Source organism: Castor canadensis, chromosome 19 (assembly GCF_047511655.1).
Source record: "Castor canadensis chromosome 19, mCasCan1.hap1v2, whole genome shotgun sequence".
Lineage (NCBI taxonomy): Eukaryota > Metazoa > Chordata > Mammalia > Rodentia > Castoridae > Castor > Castor canadensis.
In genome coordinates, this window is record NC_133404.1 from 2,315,927 (window position 1) to 2,338,546 (window position 22,620).

The 22,620-nt window shown below is 40.9% G+C and overlaps 1 protein-coding gene across 7 annotated transcripts in view; it reads left to right on the forward strand.

Moving 5' to 3' along the window:
• The window catches only part of Lrrc49 (leucine rich repeat containing 49), a 126,168-nt gene that overhangs the window by 30,659 nt on the left and 72,889 nt on the right, over positions 1-22,620 (forward strand). For all 7 annotated transcript variants that reach the window (XM_074061912.1, XM_074061913.1, XM_074061916.1 and 4 more), the window contains one exon: positions 1,471-1,532. In XM_074061912.1, coding sequence (XP_073918013.1) covers positions 1,471-1,532 — 62 coding nt within the window. The remainder of the gene's footprint in view (positions 1-1,470; positions 1,533-22,620) is intronic.

Below are 22,620 nucleotides of genomic sequence, written 5' to 3' on the forward strand. Positions count from 1 at the left end.
GTTGTATTCCTGTCGTGTCTCACTGTTTAGGGTCTGGGGAGTTGAGAGACAGTTGGAGAATGGTATACACGAAGACAGGAGATGGTCTAAGCCAGCTTCATTTTTCTTGTGCTCTCCCAACAACCATTAAGACCCCACTGTCATAATTCTGTCACTTTTCTATTTTCTTTTATAACAAGTTTTTAAAAATAACAAATGCAGCATTTTGGGGGAAGCTGGGCCTGTCTCTAATTTTCATGCACTTCCCTAATCTCTTACTGAGAGGTCTTGGAAGTAGTAATTTTAGAAAGGGAATGAAAGTCGGGAGGAAGAATGATAATGACTTATGGAAAGGGTAAAACAAGTTTTGATTAGGTTTCAATATTGCTTACAAGAATATGTTAAGTGTATATACTTCTATTTGTATTATTTGAACTCATACAACTGGGAACTACAATAAATGGCACTGCCCTTAAAATTAAAGATATTTTATATGAGAGTGGCTCTGTGTAGTATTCTAAAGATCAGAGCACTGGAACTCAGAAAATCAGAGTCTCTCCTGTCTCAGCCTCTAAGACAGGAGGCACTTCTGGGTGCCCAGGCCGAAGCCACAGCTGTTCACCTTTGCTCATGGTTAGTGAGGCGGAAGCCTCTCAGTTACTGAGCTTCCTCTGAAGATCTGTCACTCTAATAAATGTCATGTTTTTCAGAAGGTTTGCGACATTTTGCTTAATGAAATTAGGGAGTTTTTGCTTAATGAAATTAGGGAGTTTTTGCTTGTACTTATTGTGTAGTTACTTTTAAAATCATTTGGGTCAAAACGTGAATGTCTGCTACGGGTAACTAACTATTTAAACAGCAATAGTATGCTCTGAACAAGTGTTCGATGACACTATAGGAACCTCTGATATGTGCTCAGAGAGAATCGCCCTTGCTGTGCCCTTCAGTGACTTACTATGATATGCTTTAAGTTTGGGGGGAATTGCGAGTGAGTGGTTCCTCTATAATTGAGTGGTCTCTCTATAACTGAGTGGTCTATTTCGTAGGGTTTGAGAACAATGAGGTCAATAGCTTTGAAATTCTTACTTTTGTTTGGAAGACAAATGGTACAAATTTTAAATGTAAAGCTTTTGAATGACTTTCTTATAAAAGTGACTTTAAACAAATGTTTGATGTTGCTGTGTTTGTGCTGCTGCAGGACATGCTGAAGTAGCATTTTGGCGTCTTTCCCAAAAGCACGCTCAGAGGCTGGCTGCAGTGTCTGCTGTGCTCTCCTCCTAGCTTTTTTACCTAGCGAGTGCTGCAGGCTGCTCTGCAGAGCACTGACCCTCCCATAAGTCTGCAGTGGGAAGAATGGAGCTCAACGCCCAGCAAACCCAGGCTGTAGCAAGGCTGTGGGAATAGAGATGGCTAGACATTTCAACAGCTGAGCAAGAAGGCATTAGCACAGGCTTTTTAACTGTTCCGTTTTTGCTCTCTGTTTCCTTCTAGAAAGATGTGGACAATCTGCCCTCCCTCCAGCGTCTGTTCCTCAGCTTCAACAACATATCCAGGTAAGGGGAGACTCCGACCTGTCACTTACTAAGAATTTGATTGTGTGCACCGCAGGGTGTTAAGCGGAGATCGTAAATGTCTAGGAAAATTTTATGAAATGAAAGATGTCGAATTTGAAAATGACAGGATAGAACAAAGTCCTTTGTGGAAAGACAGAGCTCTGTGTCTAATATTACCTCTAATGCTAAAATGATGAAATTAGTATAGTATATGATTTTTATGTTATCATACTGGAGAGTTGCTCTTCTGTAAAACATTTGCACATGGAAATTTCAACATCCATTCTGTTGTCTTTTGTTTGACATTCATTGCACTAGTCAGTTGAATTAGAATTTCTTTCATAAATTATCTGCAATTTGTACAACTACTAAGCAATTTTGATAAAGCAGACTGTATTTGTCTCTGAGCTGCATGCTAATTAGGCCATAACTGCCTTCTGATTTAGTGTCTCTGCTTAGAATTCAGGCTGCTAAGAGACAGTATATTGGAATATATAAATGTGTGTATTTTGTTTCCAGACATTTAAAGCAGAGCACCCTTCCTAGCGTCTTATTCAGTGTCAGTGCAGAAGGTTCAGAACTGAACTGAGGCACATGGCCAGACTTCAGCCTTCCTCCTAGCTCTTTGCTTCTACTTCCCTCCAGTCTCTCAGTTTGACTGGGCTTTCTGACTGCCCCTCAGCTCTGCAGTTGCACTTTGGGTCTTGTCTTTGAACTTGATATTATAAAAGGGTAAAATTAAGTATAAAGAGTTCAGAGCATATCTCTTCTTGAACTCAAGCTCTATGCTTCTGGTTCTTAAAAACCAATGTAGTTTTTGTGTATTTTTCTGTTCACACTTATTTCTTCCTCCATCTTACTTAAGTGTTAACCCCATCTTCTGATACTGTAAAGACAGCCATTGTATCAAGATGGTGAGCTTTGCAGAAGGCATTATTTCAAAGGAGATACCCTTAATTTTTCTCCTCTATGGAAATATTAGTTTTCCCATAGACGTCTCGCGTTCTTCTCATTGCCTGTAGTATACTAGCTGCCTTTCTGTCTTATTGGAGATCTAGGATTTCTTTTCTTTGGCAATGGTAGGAACTCTCAGTTTTCTTTAGGGAGTATCTGCCCAATGACCCTCAACAAGTTTAAAAACAATTGTGAATGCAAATTATGAGTACAGGACCTCAGTGTGCAAAGGATGGAGGTGGGGGAGGGGTCTGCTCAGTCCCTGGACTTTCCTTAGGAGGTGCACACACAAGAAAGAAGCTTGCCTCCTAGGAATGGGAGCTCCTTTTGCGTGTGGTGGACCTGCACCTACCTGGAGCACCGCCCTTCTTCTCTCTTAACTGTTTTCAATTGGGGAGTCAGCCTCTCCAAGAATGAGAGGTCACATTGTTACCCAGCCCTTCAATAATGACCTAGACAGTAGGCCCCCATCTACTCCAACCTTTGCTGCCTACAATTGAGGGAACATCCCGATACTGTTCCTATGACACTTCCTTACCATGTAATGACCTTATCCATCCCAGGCTCTGTAGCACTTTCGGTTTTGCTGATTACATCTGCTTTATATTGTTCAGAAATTCTGTAGTGCTCCTGTTTACTATCACAACTCTTCCTGGTTTTCTATTAGTGCTATGGATATTTTCATACTTTAGGCTCAGTTACTTCCATGAGATTTTGAAAGGGTGCAGCAGATACCAGGCAGCCATACTAGTAACTGCCCTTCCCTTGAACGATTTCCCCAAACAGGCTACAGGTAAAACTATCCTTGGAAAGTTCCTGGTTTACTGCTGTGTGATCTGCTCCTGTAGATTTGGAGTGAGGCCAGGGATCTGGGCTTTATTCACACTCCATGGAGGGTTCTAATGCCCAACTCAGTGCCAGATCTGGGGGCCATTGAGTGATGTTGCCCCAATTGACACTCTTCATCAGAATGGAGGATGCAGTTTTATGCAAAAATTTCCCTGACCCTTCACAAGGAAAAGCTTTTTATCTTATCTTTATTTTATTTATTATTTATTTATTTTCCCATAAAATTGTTTCTAAAGGGGAAAAGCTTTTTAAACAAAAATGTATGTTAGGGATAAATGTTTGCCACCTTCAGGAGCAGGCTGTGATTCTCAGCTGAAACCTAGGGGTCTTGTCTTCTTTCTGGAAGATGGCTCCAGAGCTCGGCTACCTGATGTACAGCTGAACTGTGATCGATTCTTCTCCACTTTCAATTTCCTCTCACTCTCCATCGTGGAGAGCTTCCGCAGGTTGTTTTGTTCTGATTTTTGGTTTTTTTTTTTTTTAAACAAAAGGAAGAAGGAGCTCATAATTTTAGCGCTTGATTAGAAGAGAGCAGGTGCTTTTGTTTCTAGAGCTGAGGGGAAAAGGAGTCACGCACTAGTTAAGGTCAATATCAATTTAGGATCCTTGGTCTCATGTATTCTTTTTTTTTTACAATTGTGTAAAAGACACATATGTGAAATTTACCATCACAATGATTTTTAAAATGTTCAGTGGCATAAAGTCCCTTCATGTTGTTCTGCACCCAGTCTCCAGAGCTGTTTTCCATCTTGCAAAACTGGCACTCTAGACACCTTAGCCTCTTTCCATTACCATTTCTGCCAGCCCAGAGGAGCCACACCCACATCACACGCTCTGTCTCTGTGACTTTGACTGCTTGAGGCACCTACCTCATAGGAGTGAGGTCCTACAGGATCAGTCTTTTTGTGTTTTCATTTTTCACTTCATATGATATACTCAGGGTTCCTCTGTGATGTGACATGTGCCAGAATTTCCTTCTTTTCTAGGGCTGAATGCTCATGTATTATTCTTGAGGTAGCATGAAGTAGACTAGAAGGGAACTTTCAGAGTGAGCCATACCAGCCTTCCCATCCCCATTGCCTTCCCACAGTACCCTAGGCTCTCATTGCACTGACCCTCTTAAACACCTCATGCAGTCCCCTGCTCCATCTTTGTATCTGTCTTGGTCTTTTACAATAACATCTTTCTACCTTTTGACTGTCTAAGTAACTCCCAGTCAGCTGTACCTCTCAGGTTAAGTGGCATCCAGGGTTCTCAAACATTAATGTGCATGACATGCTAACCAACCTTCCAACCTTCCAACTAATTCAGTAGTTTTAGGCTCAGGAATTGATAGCTTTAGCAAGTAATACAGCTTACTTAAAACATCACTGATCTGTGTTCTCCTAACTTCAAGTCAAAACATATAGCAGGACCCTAAAATCAACTTAGTGGTTCAAGACCAGGAAAATAAAAATAGAAAAGAAAATATCATTGTAAGGGAAAATATGGTTTTAGGAATGTTTTCTACTTTTAATTATTTATGGGTGTATCTGTCATGCACTTGTGTGCATGTGTTACAATAGAGATGTGACTGGGGTTAAAATTAAATGTTTCTTACTATGAGATAGGTTTAAAAGTTTAAAGAATATTGTGGGGTTTTGCACCTTGCTTTTATGGCTTCCTGCATTTCCATGATTATTACAGTCTTCATAGATTATTGTACTTTGATTATCACCCCCCTCCAGACCGTCAACTTGACAGGCAGAGAATATGCCCCACTGCTCATCTCATCCTCTCCAGCATCCAGTGTGTATGTGCTCCTAGCAAGAATAGTATTAATACATAAAAGTTACAAGAAGAATTTAGCCTCTCAAATAGAGAGATTTCCCATGCAGCCCGAGAACTTGTCTTGGTGTGTCCTCTTTTCATGTCATTACTGGTTCATTTAGGCTATGTTGAATGTATGTGAGGGCCTATGAGGTTTAAAGTCATAAGAAATGAAAGTTCTCTTGGCAGTCATGTCCAGCTTCTATACCAATTTGTTTATTTGTCAATAAGGATATTGCCCAGAACTTCTAGATAGAAGAAAAACCTATAGAAACTAAACTATTCAATGGGTTGTATCAGTGGTAGGTCTCCCCAAGGAACAAGCAATAAGGAACTGTGGTGTCTGTAGGGCATTTATAAAACCAACAAAAGTAGTGTTGCTTTTTATGATCACCATGCACTGGAATTTCTAAACCATGTCAGGGATGAACTGCTCCTTCATGTCAGAATGGACCTCTCATTCCTCCTTCCTTCCCTTAGGAAGACAATGCTGTTTGGACTCAGCTTTCTCTCTATGACATCATTGGAACTTTTAAACTAGATTTCCATTTTGTTTTTTCAGGAAGCAATGCTGTTCTGAAGTCTGTAATGACTTCTGATAATAATTCTGGCTAAAGGTCGCTGAGCCAGAAGCTTTCCTTCAACACCATCCAGGGCAAGATTATCTTCTGGGCTGTTTTCCAAATTTTACTGAAATTTGTTCATAATTTACCTTTATCAGTAAGTCATTTTCCTTGCATTTTTTCTGAAGCTAAGATCAGCTTTTGGTAGTCAGTCTGTATGCTGATAAATTTTTAAAAATACAGTTTCTATTTAGGAAAACCAAAGAACCCCAGACTGCCCTGAGTTATGTCATTTAGTACTAGTTGGTATTTTAAGGAGGAAACCTTTGCACTGGCCTTCTGAATGTATTGATATTTGCCATGAGTGTAGGTTGATACTTGAAAAGTTCCCATAGTTGAGAGGGGTTATTCATCCAAGGTTGCATTTATGCTGTTTGAGCTTGAGGAAAATTCTCTCTCCTTAGTTCGCCTATCTGGCACAGGGTTAGAATGCTTCCTTATTCCTAACAGATAGCCAAGAACACACAGATCTTCTCACTGAGTAAAACAGAGGAAATCAAACTATTGACAGGTGTTTTCTGACTGCCTGCTAAGAAGTTTTAAATTGAGAAATGATTACACACTGGAACAGAAATTTCACTGTCAGTACCCATTTGTCTACCTAATGAGTAAACTCCTGAGGCGTTTACTTAGTGACTGACTCCGACTTACCTTCTTACCAACATTTAATCACATTTCTAACTGTGGCAAACATCTTCTGAAGAGGAGGGCATCTTTTCCTGTCCATTGCTGTTTAGGTTTTGCGTTGTGAACAGAGCTCTGGGTATGGTGAGGCAGGTCTAACCATGAAGTTGAGCTCCTGCTTTTGAGTTCTTTTAGACAAAAAATAGATAGAAAGGCATATCCACAACTCATTTGTTCTACCACATCAGGAAAATAGACTTGGAGTGAGATGAATTCATCATGCTCAGGTTGATGTAATTATTGGATCAAAATGTATTTTATTTAAAACAACTTTCCAAAATGTTTTTTATGTGATTTACCATTATATATCTTATTTCAATATTACTTTATTACAGTGCTTTTCCTTTTAGAGATTAGAAGTAGAAATTATTCTAAAATAGAAAACTGTTTAAAATGAACCAATTTCATTCCTTCATTGTTTTTAGGACAATCTGTTTGTTAGATGATTGTGCTCTATAACACTTTACATTCTTATATGAGGTCTTATTTTTCCTCCACTAAATTAAGAATTGCAGTTTAATCAGCTAGTTATTGGTTAACTTTTGACTACTGTTTTGGTTTTGTGTTATAGTCAAAAAGAGTTTTTATTTCTGTTACTTTCAAGTGTATTGATCTCACGCTAGACAGTTTACTGACTATGCAGATGGGAGGTTAACACCATGTACTATTGACAACCGGCAGTCTTGTTGAAGACATTGGAATTTCCTTCTGGTGCAAGGGAACTGACATTATTGCCATTCACATAGAGCTTTGAGGTTGTATTGTTAGGGAGCACCTGAAAGCCAGGTGACTGCTACTAAAGGAAGGTCAGAGCTTTTCTAGGATATTGGAAAGTCAATTCCATGACCTTGTGGTACTTCCACTCCCCTGGGCTTTTCCTGTTTCCAAGCCTCTTGCCTGCTGTAGCTGTCAGCATCAGCACTGTTTTCTGAGGACAGATTTTCAGTTTATTGAAGAATCAGAGTTCATGGAAACAGAGTAGTAGAAAGAAAGAAAGAAAGGAAAGGGCACAGATATACAAGCGAGCAGGAAACTGAGGGCCTCTGTCGTGTTTGTTTTGTTCCTTTGTTTGCCTTTGGAGGAGAGAAAGGCACAAGAATCTAGTGGACAGCAGTTTCTTTTTACTGTTATTATTATATGCCTTTATGATCCTCTTTCTTTCTATCAGCATTGATAGTCATTCTGTCAGTACAAAAACGCATAGAAATGCCATCATGGATTTTATTTATACCATTTTGAAGTAGAGAACGACACCGTGTGCTCCAGCTCTCCTCACAGAACACTGAAATTGTAATTGTTTCAGTTCAAAGAGTGCCTGTCTTCAGTGGATGTCATTAGGTGACTTGACAGTGTCTCCTCCTGTTTCTTCTCTACTAACAAGTAAATAAATAAATAATTTCAAACTTGCAAGAAATTTTCCAGATATCTTTATCTGGAAATTATAAATTTATCCTGTAATTATAAAGTTGCATTTTCATGAGTGTAAATGTAATTTATGTGTGCCTGTGTTTTTCCTCAAAAGAAGGCTTCTTGAACTAAAATTAAATAAAGGCCCTGAGAGCTGTCTGTTGCACACCTTGTCCATCTGGTTTCACACATACATAGTCGAGAGGCTGGTAGCTATTCATGGCAATGAATTAGCATTTCCACTTTAATTCATTTTGAGATAGAATCTCACTTTGTAGCCCAGGCTGGCCTTGAGCTCATGATCCTTCTGCCTGTACTTCCCACGTGGTAAGGTTACAGGTGTATATATACACCATGCTGGCTTGACTTAACAGTTTTTAAAGCGTTGGTGTACCAGAGGCCCTTTAGGATTTTATTAATGTGAAGTCTTGAACCTTGAAATTACTCATGATTAAATACTAAGTGGTTGTATAATAAATTGAGACCAATTTCTATTTTGTGATTCTTTTTTATTTTGTTCTGTAAATACAAGGAAATTTAGGGTATATTCAGAAGCAAATAGAAGCTGTAGACAGATTAGGTCCAAAATTTACTTAGAAATAAACTCAGGAAAACAACTTCATCTTCTGCAGTGCTAGAAGTGCGGTGCACTTCTGTTGTAGGATCAAATCCAAAAAAGATTTGAAGGAGTGTGAAATAACAATCCCAAGGGCAAAATATTGAAATGACTGAACAAATCAGGCAGTTAGTTTCAAGAACAAGTTCAAAGTCAATCATGTTAAACCCCAGATACAAACTTCTGTCTGTAGGACTTTCAAATTTGTTCTGCTAGAGGAGCTTTGGTTTATCCTTTATGATCAAACTTGAGAGTTATTTCCTAGGTTTGGGGACCCAAACTCCAAGCAAAGAGAATTATTTACTTTTTCTACTGTCTTTACAACATAGTACAATAATGTCTCTTTTCTATGTTTCTAATCAGGCCATTTCAACTTATCACAGTATCGGTCATATCTGGTATACAGTAGACACACAATTACTATTCAGTAATGGGTCACATCTGGTATACAGTAGACACACAATTACTATTCAGTAATGGGTCACATCTGGTATACAGTAGACACACAATTACTATTCAGTAATGGGTCACATCTGGTATACAGTAGGCACACAATTACTATTCAGTAATGAATAGATAAAGTCAGATTTTGAATCTGATTTTTTCAGTATTCATAGATAATTCTTAACAGCTTATTCACCAGATTATCTTATTTAGTTGTCTGAGGACTCAGTTTGTAGCTAACTTACCATGGCTGTGCCTTGGGAAGTAAATCACTAAACGTAGGACAAAGTGACCAAATTAAGTTGGATTCCATGCTGTTGACAGTTGTTTCAGGATCTTCCAGACCAGAAACTGTCTCCAGTTGTTTAAGATAGCAATGATATACTTTTTGAATGTTTGAAAGTGTTTTTAGGCTCTCTCTTGGAAAGAAGCTCTTACTTTGCTTTAGGCAGTTCCTGAATCATCTGATGCTACGATAGGAGCGCCTCCATCATTGCAAAGTGTGCTCTTTGTGTTGTTTATTATGCCTGTATCAGATGGCTGTTTGAAAGCCCTAGCCTGCGGTTTACAGCCATGTCATCTCTCTCTTCCATATAAATTACAGTTTGCTACCTCTTCCTCATCTGGCAATTTTTGATTGTGTTAAGGGCCTTGTAGATGTTGCATTGTTGAGATGGTGGGTTTTGTTGTCTTAATTTAAAAGTATTGATTCTGTTTTGATAACGTACTGGAGAATCAGGTTGACCCTGTTGGGGCTAATTTTTTGCTTTTATATATCAAGTGAGAAAAATCGAGAGTGATACTTATTCTAGAATTTAGAGTAGTAAATTTTTATACCTATACTTGTTTTATCCTGACAGAAAACACAAGATTTCTGAATCAGCAGCAGACTGATCACTTACTGCAGTGTCTTGCATTGGTTTCTGACGCTCCATTTGTCCCTTGGGGCTGGTTATGTGACTAAGGCAGATGTCATCTACGTGTATGGGGGGGTGCTCTCACACATAAGAGGAACCCCAAATTATTAATCATACAGCTTATATAGAAGCTGTTTACAAATCTGTAAAGAAAGAGAAAGAGATTTAGGCAGGGATATAAGATAGAGACAGACAGACCTTATATTCCTAATGTACACATACCCTCTCTGAGGAGAAATGGGGAAGGGCCTCTTGGCTGATTATCCTTTGGGGTGTGAACAAATGGCTCCAGGTTTTATTATCTTTTGGAATGTAAACACATTCCATCAATCACCTTCTATCCACTTGGTAGTTTTTGTAAGGCAAATGTAGGCCCCAAAGTGACCATGTGGAGAGGAGTGATCTGGCCCAGAGATTCTTTATTGCCAGGTGGGAGAGAGAGAGAGCCGAGAGAGAGACAGAGAGAGAGAGAGAGAGAGAGAGAGAGGGGCAGGGGCTTAAATACCCCTCAGTGGGACTCAGCTTGATCTGATTGGTTAGGATCTTATGGTTCATGCCGATTGGAGGTTGGGGCAGAAAGAGAATTCAAGCTAGACTTGAGGCAGGACCATAACCCTGGAAAACAGAAGCTTAAGGGTGCAGTAAGAACCAAAACCTATCGGCACCATTATTGCCAACATTCCTCCCTTTTTTGTTTGTTAAGGAAGGGAGGCGTTGTGTTCGCTCTGGCTTCTTCGAGCTGGCAAGGGGCGGTGTAGGGGAAGGAAGGGTTAGTTGGCAGATGGTGTCGGGGCAGTGAGTCTCATGATGGCGTACACCCAGGCTCTGAAAATGAAGATTTCCTCTTCCCTGAAGCTGATGAAGGTCCCTTGCAGCCATAGGTCGTAAAGAGTCTCGAGCCAATCCTCTGACCTCCGCATGGTGGGTATCAGCCAACTATCCTCGCATTTTGAAGAGGTTGGTATCCCTGGAGGTACAACTGGTTAAATTTTTGATTAGCAATAGCAGACATGTAGTATGCTACAAGGGAGCAAGCTTAAGAATAGGAGAGCGAGAACATAGGCATTAGGATGGGCATTGGCCAGGAGAACCACTGTGAAATGTTGTTCCCTAGACAATTTCAAGAGTCCTCCAACTACAGAGAGAGAAATGGGTGGCCATACATTATCTGAGACCCAAATAGGAATATTAGGAGGAGCATAAAATGTGTCTGTTCAGGGACTGCATGCCTAGGGATCTAAATTCTGCAAAATCCTATAACTGCCAGGAAAGCTGTAAGCTGTCTTATGGTATGGGGGTTGGGAAACGGAAGATTGGGTTGATGCATTTATGACTCAGGGAGTGAGTCTGTCCCTTTATGGCCACACCTAGGTAGGTGACCTGTGGGAGGCAGGGGCTGTCAGGATTTAAATGTAACACTCTTGGATAAAAGAGAGCTTTAGCTCCTTATTTTATATAAATTGACACCTTAACCTTTTAAATGTTTGTACCATATTCAGATAACACTGTTACAAGGAGGTCATTTAAGACACATAAGCATAAGCAAATATGTAAATGAACTCTGATTTAGTAGTACTTAAAGCTTGACAAGATCAGCAGAAAACACAAATAATTTCTTTGATTAAATCTTTCTCTGTAATGGTTTTTTGTAGATGTTACTCAGAGCAGGACAATATTAAGATAACCTTGTTATTTTATAGACATAGAGGATTTGATTTTAGTTTGACATGACCCTAAAAATCTTTTAGGCAACTCTTAGATTATATTCAACTTTAACTTTATCACACACCAAAGCTTTTATTATACACTTTTCAAACTTACTCAGACCCTCATACAACATACTAAACCCTTTGATGGTTTATCCTTATCCTTCCTATTTGAAACAATCTTTAGGACAAACCCTTCTTTCCAAAATCCCTTCTCATCCAAAAAACCATTCCTTTTTCCTTTAACTTCTCAAAAAATGCATTTATTACCTATCTATATCCTTTCCAGTTGTTTACTTTGTAACTTGTATTTTAAAATTAACTTTTATAAGAATTTTAAATTTATTATAGGGGCTGGAGCAACTAATTAGTAGCCCTTATTGTTTTTAGGAATAGACATAAGGCCTCATCATCCCTCAGGCTTGAGGGGATATTGTTTTAGGTGTGGAAACTGTGAGGGATTTTTGAGTTTTATTTGAATAGGGAGGGCTGTCCTGGCTCACCCTATACTCATCTCATCAGTCCACACTGTGGAATCTTCTTTGTTCCTGAAGGAGGGAGCAGCAAGGGAGCTGCCTAGGGGGAGAATTTGAGCTTTTAATTGAGATAGTAAATCCTATCCCATCAGGGACACTGTATTTTTAGGTACTATGAGGAAAGAGTGACAGAAGAGAAGGTCTCCCCAAGAGCAGGCCAGAGGCCAGGTAAACTAGCACTCTAGGGGCTGGCCAGATTTGCCCCAAGCAATAACTTTTGTCATTGGACCAGGGACCAGGAGAAAAAGGTAAAACAGAGAAACAGGCTGCACTGTCTAGGAGGAAAATGGCCTTTTGTTTTTCTGCCATTATGGCTCCTCAACATTGATGCCAAGAAGTGGAGTGTGGCCAGGAGGCTGGGACCCATCAATACATAAGAGGTGGCATCTCACCTTCCATCTGGTGATGGGGGCACTTAGACCTCCAGTGGTTACCCTTGCAGAGGGCAGGGTCCCGGTTGGGGGTGGGGCTGTCTCCCAGGCTGTCCCCTCTTAAGCATTCTCTGCAGAAGTGCCCCTCTTGTCCACCATGGTAGCAAGTTCATGATACAGGCCCCAGTCAGGTGGGGCCCTCTCTGAGAGCAGCAATGAGGCCATGGTGTCTCTTATCTTTTTCTCTCCTGTTAGTAAGGTCCTGGACATACAGACATAGCTGTAAATACAGACATGGCTAGCTGTGTTACTTGGCTCAATGACTTTTCCCTTCAGCCACAGTCTGAGTTTTTTACGAATATCTGGGGCTGACTGTTAGAAATTTATCTTTGAGGAGAACCTCTCTCCCCTGTGACTCTGAGTCCACCGTGGTATGCTTTCTGATAGCGTCCTTAAGATGCTGTAAAAAGGTAAGAGGATTTTTTTTTAAGTTGTTGCTGTAAAGTAAAATTGTTATTTTACATTGACACCTGACACTCTGGAGAGCAAGTCTCTGAACTGTTCTGGGCCTCAGTTTCCTCGCTTGAAGAATGAGGGATCTGGTCTAGGTTAAAGTACGTTTTTCTACTATGAGATGGCTGAAGTGACATTAATGCCACTTATCTTCTTTACCTTTTTTTTTTTTAGTAATGCTGGGGAATTGAACCCAGGGCTTTGCACATGCTGGGCAGACATTCTCCCGTTGAGCTACTTCCTCAGCCCCAAATATTATTATTATTATTTTTTTTTTACTTTGGCTGTACTGGGCTTGAAATCAGGACTTTATGCTTGTAAAGCTGCACTCTACTGCTTGAGCCATATAATCATTTCCAATCTGAGTGGCCTTGGCCAGAACCCATTGCTTCTCTAATGAGATAAGAGTCTGGTCTAGTAGAAGCATAATATCCTTTCATGTCAGTTGAAAGGTTTGGATCACAGAGATAAAGGCTTGGATGTATTTGGGCATCAGTACAGCTGTTTAGATGTTTTTAAATTTCCCTTAGATCTGATAACTGGAAGGGGACATAAAACTTGCCCTCTTTCCTACCATTGCCTGTTGAAGAGGGAAGCACTCGTTAAGAGGTTCTGAGTATTAGTGTGGCTTACAAGGTAGAAATTTGTATAGGGAACCTCAGTTTACTTTTTTACTTTTATAGAAAAGGTCTAATTGGAGTATGGTATTGTAATTTAAGGAACCCTGTGAAGGCCACTTCTCTTGGTCACCCAAGGCATAGTGAGGCCAGGCCTCAGTACAGAGCTTCCAACATTTACCAGCCAGAAGACTGGAAGATGCAGGTCCCATCTAGAAAGAACAAAACGTTAGGATCCTGTCTTTTAGCGAACAGCAGGCAGCCTCTTTAATAAAGGCTACCTTTTTAACAAAGAAATCATTTGTAAAGTTAGAGAAGGGCATTCAGAGGGCATTTCAGGCCAATACCAGCACCATACGGGACAACTAGTGTTAATATTTGGAGGGAAAAATTTATGCTGAGGCCAAAGGTATAGAAAATTCTAAATGAGAAGTTTAGAGACCACGGTAATGTACATTTTGTTATTTCTGGAACTATAACCTTGAGCTAACAATTGGCTTACAAGGGCTGGGTCTGATGCCCTGAGTTGTGAGGTGGGGCTAGGAGCAGGACTTGTGCAAGGCACCACTCCCTCCACAAACACCTGGGACAAATGACCATGACTGCCTAGGCCTGACCCTGTGGCCTGTCACCCCTCCCCGCTTCCTGCATATTCTGCGTGCGTTTATTCTAGGGGAAGTGGTGGCCCAGTATGTACTGGGTCCTCTCTATGGATTTTCTTAGCTATGGCAGGCATTTTTGCTGTGTCAAGAAGCCGGCATCCTGTGCACAGGTGCACCTGTTCGCTTTCCCTCTTCCCCTTGTGGGGGCAGAGTTACAGCATCAGTATAGCAGCTGCAGTTTTTTGTAAGTGGTTTGGTAAAGCAGCCGATTCAAAGTTACTTTAGACCGAGAGGCCTGGCAAACTAGTTGGAATAACTTAAGTCATAAGGTACCATGCTACAGGTTCTTCATGGGAGGCAGGGTCCCAGTAAGCCCAGGGAGGGGAAGGCAGACAGAGACAAAGACACATGGTGAGACCATGGATGAGGCAGAAAAGGTGTGCTGACATCTTAGGTAAGGGAGGGGAAGGCAGAGCCTGGAGGCATGACACAGGCCTGAGGGATCAGCCATCACCTGTACCTCCAGGTTGCTCCCATTGATTGGTACTGGCAGGCTTTCAGGAAATGAAACCTCCACTCTCCGGTCACCAAATAAATCCGGGGCTTGGTCTCAGCCCACAGGAAGGGAGCATGAGCTCTCCCAGAGCTGGAACCGCCTTGAGGCCAGAATTGGCAAGGAGTGGCTTGCTTAACTCCATGATGGGGAAAGTTTTTCAGGAAGATAGGAGGAGATAGGTATGGTAAGCAGTGCAAGAAGTCTGCTTACATGGGGAAGGAGGAGGTTTGGGAGAGGAATTGGCTGATTTAGAAACAGGTTTACAGGCTGATAGAATCTGCACAGGGGAACAGAAAGTACAGAGGGAGGGTTCCAGGTCAGAGAGCCGGATTTAGACGGAGGTATGAAAAGGCTTGAACATAATGGGATCTGTCCCCATCGTCCCAATTGCTCACAGTAGTTATATGTCCCGTAAAAGGTTGGGATCTAAAGACCCGAAAAGGGGCCAGTGGCTTTGGTTGTCTAAAGTATAAGTGGGCCAGATTTGAGTGCAAAAGCGGATCAAATTTTTTGGTTTTATATCTGGGGTCAGACTCAAGGTGTCTAAATTATTGAGGAGGCATTTTAGTGGGGAGTCAGATGGCAATGAGGAGGTGGCCCCCATGATGGGAGCTGGTTGGAAGGATATATGGAGTCATGGGGCATCCCCATGTGGCTCAAATATCCTGAGAACAGTACAAGGCGCACGAGAAGCAGTCGTCACTGCGTTCAAGTGGCTTGTAGGGCCCCCGGGGCGCAGAGGCTGTGGGTCACCCAGCGCCGGGCTTTGCAGATGGGCGGTCTCCGAGACCGACGACAAAAATAGACCCAAGCCAAACAGAGGGAAGGGAATTCCCCTGTACCGTCTGAGTCCCAGAGATAGCCAAAAGGGGGGTGTTCAAACCCCAGAGACACTGAAGGGAGAGACCGGGAGCCCAAGAAGGGTATGTGGACTCACCAAAAGGATGTCCAGTGTTGGATGCAAGCAAGGGCGATCGGGAGGATGAGTCCTGGCCAGTCACGTCCTCAGGGTGGTCATGGGGTGAGTCGGAATCGGGGTCCCACCAGGATTAGTGGGGAGCCCCCATCCGAGTCTTACACCAAATGTAAGACAAATGTAAGCCCCAAAGTGACCATGTGGAGGGGAGTGATCTGGCCCAGAGATTCTTTATTGCCAAGTGGGAGAGGGAGGAGAGAGCCGAGAGAGAGAGAGAGAGAGAGAGAGAGAGAGAGAGAGGGAGAGAGAGGGAGAGAGAGAGAGAGAGGCTTAAATACTCCTCAGTGAGACTTGGCATGATCTGACTGGTTAGGATCTTATGGTTCCTGCCAATTGGAGGTTGGGGCAGAAGGAGAATTCAAGCTAGACTTGAGGCAGGACTGTGACCCTGGAAAACAGAAGCTTAAGGCTGCAGTAAGAACCAAAACCTATCAGCGCCATTATTGCCAACAGTTTTCTTTGCCCAGAAAGAGCATCTTATTCTTACACATTTTTACCATGCAGAAACATGAAAATCGTCACTTTGTTTTTCAGCATAGACTAGCCAACACCTGGGACATGACCTTTTGGGACCTCTATAATCTGGTTGGTCAGAGAGACCTCTGTCCTCTATTGGTGGGAAGTCCATTGTCTCCAGCTCCAGGTGGCTCATGGATGTTGTTCACCTCACAGCCCTCAGTAATTAGACCTTGCTAGGCTTTAAGGAGTCTCTCCTATGGGTGTGCCTCCTGATACTCACCTAGATACTCGAGACCTAGCACAGGGTTCTGGAGCTCCTTCTCTGCACACTGCCCCCATTCCACTCCCACAACCCATATTCCAGTGCTTGCAGCAGCCCAAACTGACCTCTGTCCCATCTACACAGTGAGACCTCTTTATCTTTTTGGCCCCACTGTTCTCCATATCCTGTGCAAAAGGATCTACAAGCTAAGATGAATGTGACTTTCTAGTGTTATTTACATTGGGGGAGTGAATCCGATGGCTGAAATGCATTTGCTGTCTTCCAGATTTCCAAATTGTCATTATTGTATGTAAGTTTTGCCATTTGGTTGCCTGTTCTTAAAGAATATGAATGTGCTTTAAGTCAATAATACATTATTCCTGCATGTAAGAACGAATGATTTAATCCAGTCTTTAATGGGTAGCTTGGCCTTTCTGTCTGAAGCCCTCCTGATAATTAAAATGAACAGTTTAGAAATGGACTCACAATTTGTCATTCAGAGTTTCTAAGCTCAACTGAGTAACTTGTGTCATTTGTCCAGGAATTCCCCTGCTTCTGTCCTTATTAATTTATTTCCCTGTACAAGTGCCTTTAAAAACTATGATTTACTTCATTTTAATCTTTATTGATGAGACTGAGGCAAGAACTAAGTAAACCAGAAACTGCAGACTCATGTCATTTTCAAATATGCCTTTTTAAAATTGTGATGGAAAAATACATGTAATGTAAAAAGCTTTGCTAAATTATTTAGGAATAAATTTATAAGGATTGTATATGTCTTTAAAAGCTGCTGACTTGATGTTTGATGGGATGATTGATAATTATACCCTTCCTCTTCTACTCTGTTTGAATCGATTGAAATGACACAGGAATCAGATGGATGCAGCTTAAAACAGAGAATGCATCTTAGATGTGGGCCTACAATCAAGCTTCCTAATACATCTTGCTTGAATTAATATTTGATCACACTCTCACTGGCAGAGGAATTAAAAAACTAAGAGCAACATCTCTGGGAGGAATGGGCATGAGTAGAACACCCCAATCCTGGATCCTGGATGGCTGGAAAGGAGCCCAAGAGAATGGAGGATTATTTCCTGTGCAGAAGGACTCTCCCAGTCTTTCCAATAACATATATCACTTCTTCTTTTGGGAGTGTTCCTTTTAAGAAAGATGTGTTAACTAGCTTTCCATGACCATAAAAAGAAAATACCTGCAAGACATCAACTTAAAGGAGGAAGCATTTATTTTGGCTCCCAGTTTCAGAAGTTCCAGATGGTTGTTTGACCCTATTGCCTGTAGGCCTGCAGCGAGTCAGTACATCCTGGTGGAAGCACATTGTGAAGAAAAACTGCTCAGCTCATGGTGCCAGGAAGTAAGGGATGGTGGGGGGACAAAATATACCTTCGGGGCTCCCACCCAATGGCCTACTTCCTCCCACAAGGCCCCACCTTCTAAAGTTTCCACCACCTCCCAATAACCCATTAAGTCATAAATCCATAAATGTATTAATTCATTGATGAGGTCAGAGCTGTTACAATCCAATCACCTCTCAAAGGCTCCACCTCTGACACTGTTGCCTTGGGGACTAAGCCTTCAACACAGGATCTTTTGGGGGACACTTAAGATCCAAACTATAGCGAAGAATGTGCGTACGGGGTGGCGGTTGATTCATTTTTAGTTTTGCAGATGAATTTTATACAGTACTGAAACTTATCTTAATCAAGATGGAAAATGATTGCTTGATATTGAAGGGCACTGGACTTAGTTAAAAGAGGGTTATTTTCTCTTTCAAAAAAAAATCTTTCTTACTCAAAAGTAAAGGAGTGGAGATTCTTTGTAAATAAGGAGGATATTTCTGGATTCCTACCCTAAGGGAAGGGAAACAGTGAGGCTTATTTATCCTGGATGCATAGAAAGGCAACATAGTGATTTAGGTGTAAACTTCCAAATATTTCATAGGATAGTTGAAACTTGTCAGATAGGTTCTGGGCATTGTTTTGTCTTGTGATTTTCAACACTTTGAAATTGGTAGAAGCTGTGTACGTTCATAGGGTTGCACATGTTGTGGGGTAAGTGAGTCACAATTCACTTTACTTCTTATGCAGATCATCTTGTGACAAAAACATTTAAAGTTACACTCGATCTTCAAGTATATAATACACTTTTATTAAATGTAATCACCATGTTATACACTACATCTCCTGCACTCACTCGTCCTGTCTAATTGGAATCTGTGATCCTTTGAACAACATCTCTGCGATCACCCTTCACTCCGCCCTGCCCTCTCCAGGCCCTGCTGACCATTTTGCTTCGATGACTTCAACTTTTTTAGATTCTACTTAAAAGTGACATCTTGTGGCATTTGTCTTTCTTTGCCTGGTTTTATGTCCTCCTGGCTTATCCATGTTGTCACAGAGAATAAACTTTCCTTCTGTTTGAAGACTCAATCATATTATATGTGTATGTGTACCACATTTTCCTTATCCGTTCATCTGTCCATGAATGCTTAAGTTGGTTCCATATCTTGGCTAATATATATTGTGCCACAGTGAATGTGGGAGGGAAGAGATCTCTTTGGTACACTCACTTCAATTTCTTTGGATAGATGCTCAGAAATGGGATGGCCAGGTCATGTAGTAGTTCTATTTTTAATTATTTTGAAGCAGTTCCATACTGTTTTCCATAATGGCTGTTCTAATTTACATCCTCCCCATGTGCAAGGGTTCCCTTTCCTCCACATGTTTGCAAATAACCTACCTCTTATCTTTTTAATAATAGCCACCCTCACAAGCATGCAGTAGTATCTCATTGTGGTCTTAATTTGCATTTCATTAATGATTTTCTTCATGTAACTGTTGGCCATTTTATATTTTTGTTTGAGAAATGTCTGTTTAGGCCATTTTCTCATAAAACTTCATTCTTATGGCTAAAAAAGAAATTGACAAAGTTGGTTGTAGAGCCTCAAGTTAAAAACCATTGTTTTTTGTTTAAGAATTTCATGGGAAGCACTGGATCAACCTGTTAGCAAGATTGACTGTTTCTTTGAGTTTGTTTTGGGAGCTTGCTCCTTTGTACTTTGGGGCTATGGGCTCATTATTCTCCAAAATGCCTGCTGCAGGGGTTGTAAGAGCACTGCCAGTTTTTCACAACTCTTAGGATTTCTGGAGAGTGCTTTCCTTTTACCTCACCAGTGTTGCTAGTTGATCTCCTTCACACCCTCTACCCCTTCATTAAAATGTCCTCTCCATCTCTTTCACCTAAGAAATTTATGTTTTGCAGATGGTTTTTGAAGGACAAGTATAATGCATCTCTTTGTGTAAAACACCAAATTTGACATCGTGGAGAGTGACAGGAGTTAAACATGTGGCTTTTGTTTTCTGTGAATGTATAATCTAATGACAATGCACAGCGCCCCATGTGACAGAAACAAACCCTGCAGCTTGTAGAAAACCCAACAGCCTGTGAGTCACAGTCTGTCACTCTGAAGCATTACAGGAAGAGCACATGAGCCCTGAAAGCTTCGGCAGGACAGTTCTGAGAGCCTAATGCTCAAAGTACGTCCCTGGACCAGCAGTGTTGGCATCACAGGGAGCTTCCTAGAAGACCCAAATCCTGAGCCCTAGCCCAGACGCTGAGTCAGAATTGCCCAGGTGATTCAAACGCACCTGCAGTTCCCACTGCAGGGGATTCTGTTGGTCCTCAATCAGGTCAGGTGCCCAGCTGGAACTGTTGTCCCCAGCCAAGGACATCAGGGCACACAGAGTGCTCAGCCCTAGGACATAAGTTCCCTAACCTCTAGGACAGTGTGTGGATTGGACTTACTACAGGAAAGAAGTATTCCATTCCCAGAGAAAGGGAAGCTGGGCAGGAAGAAAACAGCAGTCAATACTCAAAAGACCTATGTCTCCCTCCATTCTGTGCTCATATTAATGCAAGAGCTAGACATTCACTAGCCCCCTCACTTGTTTCATCCACTTCCTTCAGTGTGCGCAGGCATGTGTTCCACTTCCAGCCTCCACCACTCACAGAACCATCTGTCTGCCTGACCTAGATGTGAGAGGCTTTCCTTTCCCAGCGTGGTTCTCCCATCTCCACTGACTACACGTTAGCACATTGAGGACAAGCACACACAGATCTAAGTCTGACTCACTTCATTGCACTCTTGGAAGAGAATGTTTGCCTCACCCATTGCCTCTCTTTCTGTCACTAAGGCATTAATTTTTGGAGTTCTGCCTTTGTAAACTGTGAACTAGCTGTTAAAATGCATTTGTATTTACTAGAGTGAATCACACTTTTAGCACTCAGGAATCATAACTCCTTTTACAGAAAATTTTTACATACAAGAACAGCAGAAAGAGGTTTATAATCCTTTACTATTATTATTTGGTTTGATACTCAGAATTTCTGTGCTTTGTCAAGCTGGCTCCTGTCATCTTTGGATATGTCCTTATCTTGCTCTGGCACAAGATGTTCCAGGTTTGCCTTATACTTTTTCAGTCCTGGCCCTGGACCCAGCCATTTATCCTAGGAGTTCTAATTCTTGTTCGTGGAGAATGGTATTTGGAAACCAAGATTTTGATGTTAAGTATGCTCATAGTTACTGGGACACCATTGCTTCTAGTCCATCTCAGGAGCTAGAATATGAAAGTGTGTGTGTGTGTGTGTGTGTGTGTGATACATCTATATCTTTCTGTCTGTATATATTAAAAACTGTGATGGGAAGATACAAAGTTTCAGTTTTAAGATGCATAACTTCTGGAGATTTAATGTACAAATCTGTTAACTATTGTTAATAATAATGTTTTTTGTTTGTTTTTGGTGAGACAGGTTTGAACTCAGGGCTTCAGGCTTACAAAGCAGGTGCTCTACCACTTATGCCACACCTCCAGTCCAATAATAATGTTTTGTATACTTAAAATTGCTAAGTGTATAGTCCTTAAATGTTCACACAACACACACAAATATAATAATTAAATGATGTAACAGATATGTTAATTGTGGTAATCATTCTACAATATATACATATGTAAAAACATCACACTTAAATGTAAACAATTTTATGTGTCAAAAATAAATAGAAAATACATTTTTCCTACCAAAAAACATCAAGCAAAAGCCAGCTATGACTTCATACAATACCTTCATGAATTCATATTGAAACTTCTAACTACAATCCAGCACCACAGGGCTTATTTTATCTATCCAACACTGCTCCCTTTCCATATATAACGACCACTTTCTCTGACATTGACTCCCATGACATAGAATAATGTAGTCACTTACTTGCTCAGTCCTTACACAAAGTAGTTACCAACCCATACTTCTCTGGGGGACAAGAGAACTTTAGCCTAAATATACAGTGAAAACACTGTGTTCAAAAGTTATTTTGGTTAGTTCTTCGCCATTTTTAGCATGACTGTTATTCATTAAATAGTAAGATCTATTTGTTTCTGTTTTATATTGCATTTTTATTTTTCCCCTCTCAACTTTGCTAATAAATATTTTTACTTTTCAGTCTATGTGATAAGAACATCGTTCTAAACTCTCAACTATTTAAAAGTGGCATCACTGACATCTATCAGTCTTCCATTCCTTGCACCCTTCCCAGCCCCTCTGCCTTCCATTCTCTTTCCACCCACCTTGGTACAAGTTTATCCTTCCCATGTTCACTTTTGTACACATAAGCAGGTACACATGTACTCTGGAGGAATTCGTATGTGTTTTCTTCTAGTACCTACATGATTTCAGTTTTTATATCAGATATCTGATCTACTTGGAATTTATTCTTTTGGATGGTGTGAAGTATGGAGCTAATTTAATTATTTTCAAATGTTTTACCTGGTTGTCCCAAAGCCACTTATTAAAAAGCCCATCTTTGTCCCAGTGATTTAGAATGCTACCTTAAATACCAACCTGTGTAACATTAACTTTATAAACTACCCAAGGGAAACTGGTTTCTCTCTGTTAAGTCATCCTATGCTCCTTTGGTGTCCTTATAATTCAATCTTTGATTCTGAGATTATTTTGGCTTTTTCTTTCATCTCTTTCCTGTTCAGTCATCTCTCTCATTTCTTCCTTTTTCTTGTCCATTTCTGCTTCTATTCAACATAGCTCTTTCATACTCAAGTACCTCCTTAAGGATGTTCGATTCAGCCTGAATTGTTACATTCCAGTTTCTTCTTCATGT